The 16,129-nt window shown below is 39.1% G+C and overlaps 1 protein-coding gene across 5 annotated transcripts in view; it reads right to left on the bottom strand.

Moving 5' to 3' along the window:
* FBLN1 (fibulin 1) overlaps positions 1 to 16,129 on the bottom strand; it is an 81,472-nt gene that overhangs the window by 31,105 nt on the left and 34,238 nt on the right. For all 5 annotated transcript variants that reach the window (XM_064461275.1, XM_064461282.1, XM_064461310.1 and 2 more), the window contains exons 6-14: positions 15,450 to 15,551; positions 14,235 to 14,372; positions 11,870 to 12,007; positions 10,589 to 10,732; positions 9,645 to 9,773; positions 9,017 to 9,142; positions 8,345 to 8,464; positions 7,386 to 7,517; positions 6,698 to 6,821 (exon numbers count right to left, since the gene is read on the bottom strand). In XM_064461275.1, coding sequence (XP_064317345.1) covers positions 6,698 to 6,821; positions 7,386 to 7,517; positions 8,345 to 8,464; positions 9,017 to 9,142; positions 9,645 to 9,773; positions 10,589 to 10,732; positions 11,870 to 12,007; positions 14,235 to 14,372; positions 15,450 to 15,551 — 1,153 coding nt within the window. The remainder of the gene's footprint in view (positions 1 to 6,697; positions 6,822 to 7,385; positions 7,518 to 8,344; positions 8,465 to 9,016; positions 9,143 to 9,644; positions 9,774 to 10,588; positions 10,733 to 11,869; positions 12,008 to 14,234; positions 14,373 to 15,449; positions 15,552 to 16,129) is intronic.

Raw genomic sequence — 16,129 nt, 5'->3', positions numbered from 1 at the left:
AGACATGATGATCTCAGCTGGATGTTGATTTTGCAAAATTTGGGGATGATCGGGTTGTGCATTTAGCTCCAAACCTGCTTCATACACAACTATAAATCAATTAAATCATGTATAAGAGTCTCTCCACTCAAAAGCAATATTCAGTCCACAAGCTGAGGTTTTGGAACCTAAACTATTAATTCATTTCTTTACTAAGAAATGCTCCAGCATGAAAGCATGGTTTGCTTCTAAATAACACAAGGAAATTTGAGTGCCTATTTCATTTATTTTATTTTGACAGATAAAATTGAGCTTCTATCAAGAGTATCTGGTATCAATAGAACTGTGGCTCATAAGCAAGCACTGCTTTGTTGCCAGGGCATGGTGACCTGAATTCCAGGAACTTCTCATTATATGCAAAATAAAGATTTTCAAAAAGAGTAGTTAAAAGCACCCTCAGTTCTTCAGTTAATGTGTTCTGTTTTCTTTTAATACTGCTTGCAAACCAAAGTACAAAGCAATTCTTTGAAGACTTAAATGCATTCTTAATTTTATTCATGTGTGTAAAGAGCACACACAAGTCTTCACAGGATGGCCGGCTAATTAGGTGTGGATACTCTTGGAATATTTTCAGGTACAGTGAGTTCTGCATTCTTTTCTGAAATGTCATCAATAACTCCACTAAAAAGAATGACTTGGATTTGTTGAAATCATAAGGCTACTTGGTTTTGCTGAAATCATGAAGCAAGTCAAGGCAGTTAATTTCTTAGTAGGAAATGTTTTCTTCATGTAAATCTTTTTGGAAGCGCTTCCATGCTCATGGGCACTTCCATGCTTATAAAGATGACATGATTTATTCTTTTAAAAGAATAAAATGCACTTTAAAATAATAGCCAGAATCGTAAGAGAAAATAAAAGCGAAGTTCCCAGCTTGCTAAGATTTGAAAAAGGACATTCTGCTGATTCAGAAATTTATTTGTGGAGACAGATGTGCCCGCAGCTAGGAGTTAGAATTATTCAAAATTCATCATCTTTTATCTTATTCTTTGGTGGTGCACACTATATACTGCACACTTCACTATATGTTTAGTTAACGTGCACTAATTGTTCCATCAAATAACCACAAAGGAGAGATAGCAAGTATTATTGCTTTCAAGAACCAGAGTTCATTCTGGGGTCGTGCACCACAAAGGCAATAAGCAATGAGCATTTAAATCCCAGTGTACTCTTTAGACCTTATTGAAACGCTGCCCTTCACTGGGCAGAAGAAAATCATACAGTGGGGGAATCCAACAATCTATTGCTAGTGAGTGAGCAGCCCAAGACCCCCAGTGCTGTTCCAGCTCTGTGGCATCTCAGGACGGATGAGCTGGCCCTACAGCTACCGCGCCCTGCCACCACGCCGTGTCGCTGTGGGAGAGAGCATGGGGGACCTGGTGGGAAAAGGGGAGTGCTGAGGAGGCAGCAAGATGCTACCAGAGAAACCCAGCCCAGAGCCCAAGTAAAATATGCACTGCTTTGCAGTGACACAGTTTTATATACACCTTCACAAACCTCTACAATTAGGTGCATGGGCTAGAAAAATACGCATATACTGCTGCTAAACGCTTATTCCTGAATTTGTTCCTGATTATTTTAGCTCATTTACTACTCTGTTCTCTTAGGTTTATTTATGTGGCTGAAATACTGGTTTCAAAGAATTATTCATAGTTTCAATTTCATGTACCAAACACCGGTTACTCATAAAGGAGAGCTACCAAAACTAGAGAGATTCCATTTCAGATAATGAATACAACATTTCCTAATGGAGAGATGAGAAGAAAGTATTTTCTGCCTTCCCTCCTGTTAGTTTCTGAGCCTGGATTTTACTCCATTGTGCCCAAAGGAGTTGAGTGGTATACAACAATCCCTCATGCGCTGAAGGGAAAAGAACTTTTTGCTAGCAGGATTTGTGGCTTTGTAATTTACTTCATACGAGGAAAACATCTTGACCTGCTGAACAACTAGCCAAGTAATATTATCAAACTATACACACTATACATGTCTGAAATTCAACCCTGTAGATTTCCAGAGCTGTAGCAGTCTTCTGGACCTCTTAGGATGAATATGCTCCACTACAAAGGCACTCATTTATGCTCTCATTGGTGTGGATTTCTTTTCAGCAGGTTGCACCACACTTTGAGGCCCAGATAAGCCATTGGCCAGGCTGTATCACCACATCATGGATCTCTATATTTATGTTAATAGAGCAGCTGTGTAGGGACAGTGGTTTTTGTCTTAAACAGACCAAAACTTGGAATGAAACCAACTGATGGTTGGTTTTCACAGATATTTCTTAACCAGAGGAGAACCTGAAGTCCCACTTCAGGCTCAGGCAGGAATACAGTATACAGCAGTACCGTAGTACTCTGCATGTTCCTCCTGTCTGGAGCTGGAAAGTGTCAAGGAGTTTTCAAGCTATAGAAGTGACAGACCCATCTTTGTTTTCCCTCAACACTGAGCCTTGATGTCCTATCCTTGTCTCCACCTATATTTCCCAACCTGGCTCCTTCTTCCTATCCCCTCTCCTTGCCTACTGCCCTTCCTGCTCACTCAAACATTTGGCATCAGGACTGTCTACTCAGACAGTGCCAATCCTCCTCTTCTTCCTCTATCCTCCCCTGGCTGACATTTGGTTCTCAGTTTCTACCTCACAGCCCTAGTCCCAAAGCATACACCCCTTCCCTCAGTATCTTTGTGCAGCCATCCCAAATTATTCCTTGCTCTGATGGTCTTCATCCAAGTCTAGTAGCAATCACCCTTAACCATAAGCTCCTGAGTCCTACAGTTGGTTTCCCCCTTGTCTCTAAACTGTTTTACCCAATTTTACCTTCTACCCCTCAAGCATCTCCCGGTTTCATTGTCCTTACCTTGCCATACCTTCAGACTCTTCCCTCCCTACATTCAGCCTCCTTATCCCTAAGTATGCCTTATCTTCTTACCAAGTCAGCTCTTCTCTCACCCGTGCTAGAAACAGCTTTCTCATCCATGGAGTCTGGGTGGTCTTTGAAAGAGCAGAAGAAACAGGCTCTGGGGATGTCAGCGCCAGAAGCACCTCACCCAGGACAGATAGGAACTGACATTATGGGGAAAATCGGGCTTCTTTCCTGTGGCTATGTGTGGGAGCAGGCTCAGACAGTCTGTGGAGTTGGTTCCTGCACATTTTAGACTGCTTTAAAGAGCTGGAAGAAGCTCAGGTCTGCTAAATCAGAAGAGAATTGTTGCTAAAAAAGAAAGACCTCTCTACTGATAGGAAGGATTAAATTGCACTAGGAAGATAGTCAAACACAAAGACAGATTGCCACTGAGGCTATGAAATCCTTATCGTTCAAGGACTTGAAGCAAAAGTTAAACAAACAACTCTCAGAAATACTCCAGGTAGACCTGACTCTGTTTTGGCATACAGGGGTGGATTAAGATTATCCATCAAGGTCCTAATTTCCTAAGGCTTATGAAAAAAGGTTAAATGCAATTTCACAAAGTTTGTAATTTCAGAAGTTTCAGTGGTTTTTGGTAAGTATGACAGAAAGTACAAAAGTAATCTCTGAACAAATTTCAGATTTCTGCTCCAAAACATGACAGCAAACTGTTAAAAGAAAAAAATAAAAATCACTAAAACCTCTTAAATGCACAAAACAATGTGTTCCTCCCTACCCGTATTCTTGGAAATGAGTGAACTGCTTTGGCTGAAATTTGCCAAAACTTGAGCCTGAGTCAGACACCTGGCATGTAAAATTTCAGCCGTTGGTTACATTTTGGCAAAATTCTAAGCAGTTAAAAACAGGTCCTAATAATGAGAAGTGAAGGCAACCTTAATAATATGCAGACATGTCTAGAATATAAAAATATTTCCCAATCTGGCTCAATGCAGCAAACATTTCTGACACGTCGCCATAACTGCTTCTTTATCTTTTCTACTATTTTTCTTGGCTTAAATGTTACAAATGTTAGGCTTCAGTGTCGCATAAAGAGAACTTAATTGTTATGCAATTTGAAAACAAAAAGTGTTTGGCAAGGCAGTGCAGCAAGTTAAGTCCTATTGTCAGTAGCAGTAGATCTTAATTAACCTTGGAAAAATACCAAGCCTATAGGCTGATCAAGAAGAAAAAAAAAAGGCAGAATTTAAGCAAAAGAGATGAGGCCTTCAATAAAATTGTTACCATTAAGGATCAGACCATGCCAGGCACTTTGCTGGTCTTGGGGACGGTTGCACAGGCTGTTTCCTCCTGAAATTCAGAGTATCTATACAGAATCCTGAGCTTTCAGCCTGTAGCATGGGATGATCCTGCAACTAACTTCACCTGGTGACTATCACCACTGCAACAGCCACCATGCAAAAATCCCTGCTTTAGAGGTATTGGGTAAGGAAGCTTCTCGATCACTGAGGACTGTTGCCTGTACATAAGGATTTTAAGGAAAAACATGAAAGAACAACTTGGATTTGCAGGGCTGAGGCCTATTAAATTATAACTGTTCCAAAGAAAATATTGGAGAATAGGGTAAAAATATCCCATGGGGTGCCAACTTGATGGGAATGGAAAATGTGTTGTCTTTCTTATGATATGCCAAGTTGGTGAAACTGGAATGTGTTTTGAATAAAAAGGAGAGGAAAGTGGTATCTGTAACAGATACAATGTTATGAGAAGCCAAATATTTTTATTTTAGAGTCCTGGCACAGGGTTGGGTGGAAAAGTGATTTAATGTCATTATCATGCAAAAGCTAATGAAGATATGCTAGCTATCAGCTATGTTGGGTTATATTTGCCAAAATTAAATTATTCAAGAATATGTAAATTAGTTTGGATGCAAAAAGGGTGCTAAAGAGCTGTCTTATGAAACTGCTCCCCAGTGGGCACAAGGTAACCCAATACAAAAACCCTGATTCTGGCATGTTGGTATAATACTCCTATACCGGCTAAGTATGAGAGTACCTATCTCCCCATTGAACTAACTTGGACTTTTTGCAATAGAGATAACAAACTCATATTCTCTTTGGTTTATGCAAACACATTTTCGACAATAAATTTAGTAACTGTGTCTGTAGCTGTTGAGAGGGAAAAACCTAATAAATCCAACAAGATAACAACTCAAGGAATTAAAATAATTAGAACTTCACTGAGCAGCTACAGGATTTGTGTCTGACTCATAGCCTAATTATAGCCCTAGCACATCAGAAGAATCTCTCCCTATGAGTCTGTTCAAGTTAGGCAGAGTAAGCCATTACAGGGCCCCAGCAAACCAGGCACAGCAAAACAATTCAGACATTCTACTACTTCCCCGAAAGATTCCTTACATCTCTAACAGCCATCAATTTCAACGCATTCATAAAAATATAGATAAGAAAGAAGATGAAATGGAATGTGTGTGTATGATGCACATTTTATAAACTGAACTTTGCAGCTCAGGGATGTCCATAAGAGCAGTAATCTGCTAATTCTGCTGAGTGGCCCATTGCAAATGACTTCTTTTTTATTTAGGATACAAATGAACCCACAATATTACAAATACAGAGAACACCTGCATCACAAGGCACTGCTTGTTTATTGATGTGACAAATATAATTTAAAATTTAATTACTATTGACACTTCTCAGAATACAAACATATTTTATAAATATCTGTTTTTAAACCATGAACTCCCTCGACAGCATTCTGATCAAATCCATCTGCTGTGCCACTACTATGGCACTTCACAGATTAAGTTTTAAATGGAAACTAAGTAATCCCCACAAAGTCCCTCTGTTGAAGATCAGCATTAGCTTCATTCTACAGAAGAGGCACAGAGTAATCAATTTTATCTAAAAGATGGTGGGCATATGAACACTGACTGGGAAAAGCAATAGCAGGCTGATGACAAATGTGATTTATCAGCTTTCCTACCTAGCTGGTTGAGCATACACTTACCTGGGTATGGGGCACATGGGGGGGACCGTGGAGCAGCCTTTGGAAGAATCGCTGCAGTACAGGGTGGCCACGAAGCCACAGGGTGTGAGGAAAAGCATCAGCCATAAACTAGCTATGTGACTGAAATATTGCGACAACTTCTCCACCGTGCTAGCACCATTTGATGGGTATAAATGAGCTGCCAGCTGCCCCTCCTCCCAAAGCTGTCTCATGTTTTCAACACCAGAACGCACAGACTTTCTCTGAGCTAGGTTAAGAGACACAAATATGAGCAGCAGCTAACATACCACCCTTGCTAGGATTCCCAGCTTTTTTAACAGAGGTGAAATGGTACTAAAAATAAGACATTCTTGCAATGCTTTGCAACGGACTGTTAAGAACTCAAGAGAGGGAGCTAAAAAGAACTCTTTTACTGGAGTGTAATAGTAAGGAAAGTCTATGTGTGAAAGGAAATTCAAGTCAGAATTCTGAAGCTGAATGTAACCTTCCTAACAGTTTGCCTGCAAGGTAGCCAGAGAGAACATCAGTTTATGGCTCTAGAGATCGTTATGATGCAAACCACTGAGACATGGCATTTTTTTAAGGGAATACCTTTTTCTTAAACTGAAATAGGAGCATGAGAAAGGGACCAAACCTGTGTGTGCAAAACACAGGGTAGGCCTACCAACAAAATACATATTTGCCAGAATCTGTTATGTATTCGGACAGCAGTGGCATGACATAAAGGAGATCATGTCACCAAAAGGCTGTTCAACCTTGAAAAAGGAAGTACTTACGTATCTCCTGACTTGCGGTAATTTTCTGGACATTCCAAAGACAGGCAGCGAAAGCCCCCCTGGATGTTAAAGCAGGTCTCATTGAAAGAGCAGTTGTGGCTTTCTGCAACACACTCATCAATATCTGCCAAATGGAAAAACGTGAGTGGATTAAACACATGCCTTTCCTCTACTTGCAGGTGCCAGATGATGAAAGTACCAGATACTACAGAACATGGGATGCAATTAAATGTTATTACAGGATTGGAAGGGGAGGGCAGGAGAACAAAAAAAAAAAAAAGAAGAAGAAAACTAACGCAAACCACAGGCAAGAACAGGAAAAGGAAGAGCAGCAGTGCCACTAAGTGGACAAGACCAAAATATTTGCTGAAAAGTTTATAGCATGATATTTCCTTTTAATGGCTAAACTAACTCATACCATTTCACAGTGGGAATCTTCATCTTCAGAATTTGTTAGAATTCTTTAATAATGTTATAAAAAGTATTCTCCACTGCATTCTAGAGTTTATAAGAGAAAATTCCTGTATATTTATTGTAAAATACCGGTTTCTTCAGAGTCAGTTCAAGCTCATGTTTACTGCTTCACCTGTATTATTGTAGGAAAGGCATATCTTTAAACACAAAAACTTGCTAGAACTTTTCAGAAGTCCACAGTCCAGTTAGGTACCCCTCCTGTTACTGAACTCACCTTGGCAGCTGCGTGCATTGGGTGCCAACCTATAACCAGTGGAGGGACAGGTACATTGAAAGCTTCCAGGAATATTAATACATCGAAAGGAACAGATATGCCCTCCAGTAGGTAAAGCACATTCATCAATATCTGCAAGAAGAAAACACCACTAACTTATTATGTGTTCATGACACTCAAACAAGTGCACATGTATAGTGCTCCTGCTGCAAGCTTCAAACACAATTTCATGATTCTAATTGCTTGGCAAGGAAAAAGATCATCAGATAGGGGTGGCTGTAGTCAATAAAGGCTGTCAGGAATAAATGGAGGTGTGAAGAAAATTAATATCCATATATGGCCCCATGAGACAAAGTAAATGGAGAAGAGCAAGCACTTTACAGTGACATGTATCATAGTACTTTACAAAAGGGAGGGAGAGGCACAGTTTTCTCTGTTCTTACAAAAAGAAAATTGAGGTGAGGCGTTCTGCCCCAGGTCTTACTGCCTAGTAAGTCCTGGAGACCTAAGTCGAAATTCACATCCTCCTTGTATTTGAGGAAAACCTACTTCTACATTAGTTCAGAACCACCCACAAAAAGAGGATATATGAAATACTACCTAGCAATATCATGTATTACATATGTAACATATAAATGTGTTTGCATCTTCACTTCCTGAAGACTAGAAATTCTGTTGGTTCCTCAGGAAAAAAAGAAATTCTGGTAAGTTACAAAAGTATGCCAAGCTACAATTCAGTGCAAACAGCAAAACTGATACCACACAGGCAGAGATATTTTGAGTCTATGACATGGGTGGAAGACCTTCATTAAATACAGTTTCATAGTTTCACAGGAAAATACCAAAGAGAATCAAATGTTAAAATGAAACAATTACAGGAACATGGAACTGTTCGTGTACGTTACAGTGAAAATAAGAAATGCTTACTCCTTCTCTACCTGCAAAACAATAATGCTTACCTTCACATGAAATCCCATCTATGTCACTAAGTTGAAAGCCACGGCGGCAGTAACACTGATAGGAGCCATACACATTGGCACACTCTTGACTACAGGGGCTGCTCTCACACTCATTTAAATCTGAAATGCAAAATTATATACCTGAACCCCAAATTTCTTGCTATATTCATCACTCCTATTACAGGACTAAGGCAAAGCTTTGGAAAACAATTTTTTAAATTAAAAAAAGGATGATATGCATGTCACTGAGTAAGCTGGAAATAGGGGGCTTTTTTGGGGTGTATTAGTCTCAACAGGGTCTGGCAGTACAGATTAATCTGCACTGTGCTATTATTTCCCTCTGTCCTTCAAGGTGTGTGACTTTGAGGGAGTATTTAGGACCACACCTGCATTTTTATATCTGGATATCAGCAAGGCTGGTTGTGAAGGTCTTGAATCGATCTAGCTGAATCACCCGTCAAAACACAGTAAAGGCAGACTCGTACATCTCTGCATGATCCAGCCAAAAGGCAATATATTGGAGCTGTGGGCTACAGTGGCCTTGATTAATCATAACTACATTGATTTCTCATGCTATTCCACTGCAGTCTGACAAGCTAAAATAAAATGGAAATAGCTAAACAGCAATGAGCTGTATCACACACTATACGCCAAAGCATATGACAGCCGTACCTTCACATGACCTGCCGTCAGTTGAAAGCTTGAATCCCATAGTACAAGTGCAGTAATAGGAACCAGGAGTATTCTCACACTTGTGAGCACAAAGGCGGCCTGGATAGCGTCTGCATTCATTGATATCTGCAATGATAAATACACACAGACGTCTATGTATTGGCTGGCTTCACCGCAGTAGTAGTCTAGACAAGAATGTGGTCATGAAAATTTGGGTTTTATTTTCCAGATCTAAATTTTGTACTAGAGAGGGAAGAACTTGCTCAAATGCTCATTTAGAAGCACCCAAGTGCCTATTTGAATCAGATCTATAAAGAAGAAAGTTGCTTTGATCTTCCAAAGGAATGTTTTGCTGTAGGTGCATATAAAAGTATCACAGAAAACAATTACACACTCTCTTAATCTTACCTTTTAACATGGTAACAGATAACATGTTGACAATACCAATACAGCTTCCTTTGAAGTATCAGCATCTCTTTAATATGGTATTAGAGTTATACAAATAATATAGTAGTCAATTTTACATTCGGATGAAACAGGCTATACAGAGAGCAATAACATTCTTTACATGGGATCATTTTTTAAAATGCTATGGTTGCCTGTATTCAAGTGAATAGGTGCAACTTACCAGTACAAGTTCTACTGATGACATCAAAAGAATAGCCAGATTTGCACTCACAACGGTAATTGCCTGGGGCATTTATACAAACATGTCCTTCTCCACAAGGCTGATTAGAGGATGAGCACTCATCCACATCTAAAAAAAGGAGAGAAGGGATTGAAAGTACACTTCTGAGCATGCAGGTTGAGAGAAGAACAAGATCTTAACATATTTGATTCCCCTAGTAGTTATAAAGTGTTTTGAAACAGAAAGCAAGATTTTGATCTAGCTTTCAGCTTCCACAAGAAGATCGGAGTCACAAATCCAAACTATTCTTTCTGAAACAGATTACCTCTCAGGTGTCCTGGTAATATTGATGGACTTGGGACAGAAAATAAATCAGGAAATCACACAATATATGGAGGAAATCAGGTGCAAACTTGTTTTATTATGCACACTCAATATTCATGGACCAGATCTTCAGCTAGTGCAAGATGCCAGAGACCCACAGTCAGTAGTGCTTTGATAAGCCATTTACAAAAATTGAAAACACATGCAAAAACACCTCTCTTTGCAAAAGCCACCTTAGTTAAAAGCCAGCCAAAGGCATATATGCCTTTCAACATTACTTGAATGGCTAATGTGGGACATTGTGTTATACCTCTGTATTGGGGCGATTTGAGACCACATGGCATTGTTCCAATACACTAATATAGTCACAGTCAATGCCATTTTTGGGGCATGATTATAATTTCTCCTCAGAATATAGGGTTTCATGAGTTATATGAAGAACAGAGAGTGGATCCTTATCATTTTTCACTTGTTGGGACTGCCATGAGGGAAAGAACAGGATCAAGAATTGACTGTGGGAATGAGAAAAACTTGGGCAAAGTGCAAGAAACTGGTAAATGTAAATCAAAAGATGTGATTTATTTTCCTCAAACTGTTTTGTTTTCAAAACTGTTACTTACCTATGCATCTTGTTCCGTCTTCATTGAGATGATAACCTCGGCCACAGCTGGGTGAGATTCGCTGGCAGGTATAAGAGCCATCAGTGTTAATACATATCTGCCCAGCTGGGCATGGCATGTTGGTGCTTAGGCATTCGTTGATATCTACAAGAGCACAAATCAGTGTAACTATCTCTGTCTGAAGACGTTTAAGGCAAGACTCCATTTTTACAGAGATAAACTACTGCTTGCAGGTATTCACCAGCAAATTGATGTGGTTTTGCTAATGTCAGTGAAAACACGCTAACTTCTAACAACTGTGGACCTGGCACTAGCTATGGCTGATACACGTCGTCAAAGGGTTTGCTGTGCACAAGCCCTGGCCCCTTCATTTTAAAGGCTGCAATTTGGTTTTCAGCCTCCGTGTTTCCAGTGTCAGATTTCGGCACTACAGGGTATGATATGGTCAGAAGAACGAGGGGTTGACAATGAGCTAGACTTGGCAGCTGCTGCCGCTCAGCCAGTTCCACAAGTCCAAGACATGCTACGCCGCTGGGGGAATTCAAAGTTTAAGTTGAGACTTGAAAATACTACTCAAGGGAATAACTGATAGATTTGTAGGTCACATTAGACAATTCCATTTAGAGTCTGCTGGAAAACAGTAATTCTAACGTATTTATATAAAGGTTATAATTCTGTTTTGTAGGAGTCTTGGAAACAAGGCATTAGCCCGACAGATTGTAATCAGCCTTCAAAATAAAACTCCTCTCCGCAGTGTATTGTAACTGGCCCATCATTCTCAAACATAGTAAGATTCTTGATAAGCTATAACTAAAACGGGACAGGTCTGGAAATACCTACATACCTGTAGAACCACACTACTAATATCAACAAAGTGGTTTACAAAGGATGTCATAAATGACAGCTTTTTACACTAAGCTTTAGCTGAAACCTTTTGGATAGAGAGAAATAAAACATATAACAAATTTTTTACAAGTTTTCTTTCCGATAAAATCCCCAAAGACTTAATGAAAATGTTCAAACACAGCTAAGTGCCATAGGTAACCAACTCTCATTAAAACCAGAGATCTAGTAGGTAAGTCTTTTACTTAAATGTGTTTTTTGTCTGTAAATCTTACCTGTGGGACCAAGCTTGCCTTTAAAGAAGCAGAAAAAATACATAGCAAAGGAATGCATATGTGCATGAAGAATGACTTTAGAAGCTCAAAACTCACCCAGTGAAAGTACAACTTATCTCACAGGCAACACTTAAGTATTCACTGAAATAAGAATATGCCTTACCAATACAGTTGCCTAGCGCATCTTGTATAAACCCATTCATGCACTGTAGCTTGGGTCGGCAACGGAAAGATCCGGGAGTATTCTGACAGATAAAATCGGGGGGGCAGTTATGAGTACCAGTCTCACATTCGTCAATATCTGGTACATCACAAAAAAAAATCGTTAGCAGGAGTTTGACAGAAGCTTTTTCTTCACATTTAAAACAAAAGACATAGTCAAAAATGTCAGACAGATTAATCAGCAGCATATCTTCATGCAACTCAGCGCAGTGAACCACGATCATTCTGACCTACTACCTCAAACAGAATCTCAGTAAAAACAGGTAGAATAAGTTAAGGGTTTTTTACTCTTTTGTTATTAACGTTATATATGGGGGGGGGGGGGGTATGTGTGTGTATTATGTTTTACAAGTTTAGTTCTCACAACTAAATGATTCAAAATTATTACAGAGCACCTCAAGCACCATGTTCAGCAGTGTTCAGCATTGATTCAGCAGTGCGCTTATACATGGGCTCAGCTTTGAAGTCAGTAAGATTTAATTATATGTCCAAGTGCAATTTTAATTTTAACTTTAGATCAAATACAGACATTGTTAATTTCTTTCATAAGTGAATTAATTGGCCTTGATTCTCATCCGTATTAAGGCTTGCAATATCCTTGCATTACTGTGCTTTAAAATCCACATAAATATGATTTCTGCTCACTTTAATATTCCCTTTCAGTTCAAAATAGACAATAAATATTTGTGAATAAACTGTGATTCACACAAAGCAGACAAAGGCTGATGAGGCTTCATTCACAAATGTAACCCTGTCCACATAAAAGCAGCTAAAATTTAATGTTTGGCACCTTGCAATGGGATGAAGTCTCCTTAAACTATTAAAATATAGAAACTATCTAGCAATAGAATGCCTCAGGTTTCCCATTTATGCAGTTGACGCAACAGTAGATGCAACTGGTTAACCCTAAAGCTTTGTGAGACTTAAGTAATGATTGTGGAGCCTGTTTTAAGTTTAGAGTGGGTTAATACTGAATTGGGTTCAGCAGGGTTCTGCATGTTGCACAACTGTCATTTTACTTGGCATTTAAAAATCATACATAAAGATTATTCATTTTCTATTTTCATTACTATTAACATAACAATAATTGACATTATTAACTTATGCAGATAAGAAATTTATAACATTAATGGCATGCATAATTTACTGTCTGTACTCTTTTTTTTCCACCAGAAAAAGGTTGTTAATACTTGCTGGTAAGCCATTTTTTGGCCTAAATCTGATGTAATTCAAATCAGCAGAAATTTTATTTCAAAGGGATCAAAGTTCGATAACGTTACTTTGAAAAACATTGGATGTTCTGCAGATTTTTGCATTGGGAGTTTGCTCATCAGCTTTTTATTCAATCTGTTATTCATCACTGATCAGTTCATACAATAAAACCTTACCCAGAATTTTGGTTGAGTTAATTTACTCCGTGGAATGAAATTTGTCTGTTTATAAACAATTCTAAGCTCTGGGGGAACAGACTTTCTCACAGTAGAAACCAATTCCACATCAAATGGAGTTTGCTGCTAATTTATATCTCTGTGAAGGTAGCATGTCAGGTGAAGTTATGGATGCACGTAACGGGTATACTTTGAGCTAGATGCAACTTGAAAACAGTCATTACTTTACTAAGTAAAACTAGTACCCTTGCATTCAAACATAGGTAGTCAAGAAAATGCTTTAAACCCCTTTTCATTTTTAAATCCTTAAGAAAGCTGTGATTAAGAAATAAATCCCTTTGTAACAAATTTAAACCTCCTGAGGAAAAAGGCTTACTTTTTTTTGAAATATGCATTTGCCTTTAGCATTTTCAAAGTGCATCACCTGGTCATTCCACTTTCCACACTTCATTTCACACTCCGAAGTGTGCAAACTTGATTCTTCTAGGTGAAACTAAACCATTAGATATGCTTCAGGAGCAGGACTCAGACACTCCACTCACTAATGAGCAAGCAATTCATAGGACCAGACTAGAGCCAGCCAGAAGTAAACACCAGAAAAATGCGTACAGTGTGAGTGCTGGGGCTTCAAAATCAACTGTTTCAGTCCCCAGACCAGCTCCTGTCGCACAACACAAATTGCCAGTGTAAAATAAATGTAGTTATCTCTCCTGGAAGTCTTTGTTGTAGTCTACAGACAGCCTGATCTGGTATCTGCAAGGTGACAGGTAGAAAACTGCTGTCCCAGAAGAACTAGCCCTGCCTGTGTGTCCCTGCGTAACTATAGCTTACAAGTGTATTTACTGAAGGTAGGAGTATGACATGATGATGTACTTATTTTTTTACTTAAGTCTGGAAGATTCCCTGCATGGGACATACCTTTGCAACGACTATCATCCGTTAGTTCATAACCAGTTCCACAGCTCGTGTCCCGCTGACAGCGAAAGGATCCTAGTGTATTGACACAAGTTTGCCCAATCCCACAGCTGTGTGTCCCAGTGATACACTCATTAATATCTAGAATATGAGAAGTTATTTTAAAAAAAAAAAAAGTAAATAAGAAACATGAAATCAGTAGGAGGAGATGAGATCAAAGGCTAGCTGTGGGCACACCTCCATTAGTTTGAGCATCAGGATACAAAGAATGGTGCAGATTTGGCCTCACACTCACACACCCACAACATGGCTGCTCACCTCTGTTCTCAGAGCATGAGTCAGTAAAGACATTTTGACCCTGTTATTAACAGGACTTCTGACTGCTGATGCACTGTACTTCAGAAAGAGGACGAAGATGTAGTGAGTGAGAGCAAAGGGCCGTCATCTGACTGAGTCCAGTAGCAGATGATTATAGTGACTACATGAATGAGGAAAACTTTCAGAAATCCTTCCCTTGCTCTGCATCCCACCCACATATGGCTTAGGGACTCCCTGAGCCACAAGTTGCAAGTTTCTATTTTGTGGCTACTACTAGACATTTCTTCTGTGATTTGTTTAATTTTCTCTTTGAACGCATAAGAACATTTGGCATCCACATATATCAACTGTAAAAGTTCTTCCTTTTTATATTTCACACTAGGTTAGTGTTAATCTGACCCATGATCAATATCTATTTTATATCCTGAAGTTTGTATCTGAGTTACTTGCCTAGACTCCCTTTTCTGTCACTGAGAGAAAAAGGCACTCTGATGAGTAATGCCTTTCCTCCTACAATAGCTATGCAAAATAGACAAGATAAACTGTGCCCTGGAAGTGCTCGTTTCTCTCAGTTAGCAACAGAAGGAGCCTAGGCTAACTAGTGCAGAAGCAGATGTCCTCATTGAACATATTTTGGTTTTATTCACAGCAATAGATTCAAGATGGTCTGCTTTTTCTCCACTCTAAATCCTTCACCTGTTCTACTGATTCCTTCTTAACTCCATCTTCCCACAACTCTCATTCCAACACTCCATTTAAATCAACTTTTTATGATCTCATCTCTTTCCCCAGTTGGCATAAGCATATTCTGATCTTTTCTGCCTGGATCTTTCTTAATCTGTTCTTGCTCCTTTAAAACAAAGATGTTGATAATCAAGGCAATGGTTTTATTTCTTTTACCTTCACAGTTGACACCATCTGGTTGAAGCTGATACCCAACAAAGCAGGAGCAGACATAACTGGATCCTGTGTCTCTGCACTGCTGAGAGCAGGGACCACCACCTAATTGGATATTTTAAGAAGTCTTATATAATTAAGAGGCTCTCCACAGGAACTGAAACAAACCATTGATTAACAGGATGCTTGCTGATTTATTGAGAAAGCTGATAACTAAACACATATACAAAAGAAGGAAAGAGCTAAACACTGAAAGAAGTGTTTGTAATCACTGAATTCTTTTATCTCTGAAAATTAATATAAGAAGGAAGTAAATTAAGGAGCTGCTCACTCATAGCCCATCATTGTTAGAAGTTGAAGGGAAAACGCTGATGAGCTCAGACACCTCCTCAGGTTTTGGCTGCGAAGTTAAAATTTTGTATGGTGATTACTGTACGATAAAGAAGACAAGATGTATCACTGTAAGTTCATGAAACATTCACACTATTAGCTGCATTAGGCTTTACTTTTAGTCCATCGTTGTTAGGACCATACTTCTGAATTAGCTATAGCATGTGCTCAGCAGGCAGGAAACATGAAAGGGAAAATAAGGTATTGTGGGTGACAAAGTCTTCAGAGAACCTAAAGGAATCAAGACTTACTACTGGGGTACTAAGGACCTAGTGAGGTGTGTGCAGGAGTCA

This window comes from Phalacrocorax carbo, chromosome 1 (genome assembly GCF_963921805.1).
Source record: "Phalacrocorax carbo chromosome 1, bPhaCar2.1, whole genome shotgun sequence".
Lineage (NCBI taxonomy): Eukaryota > Metazoa > Chordata > Aves > Suliformes > Phalacrocoracidae > Phalacrocorax > Phalacrocorax carbo.
This window is presented reverse-complemented; position numbering and strand designations above follow the sequence as displayed.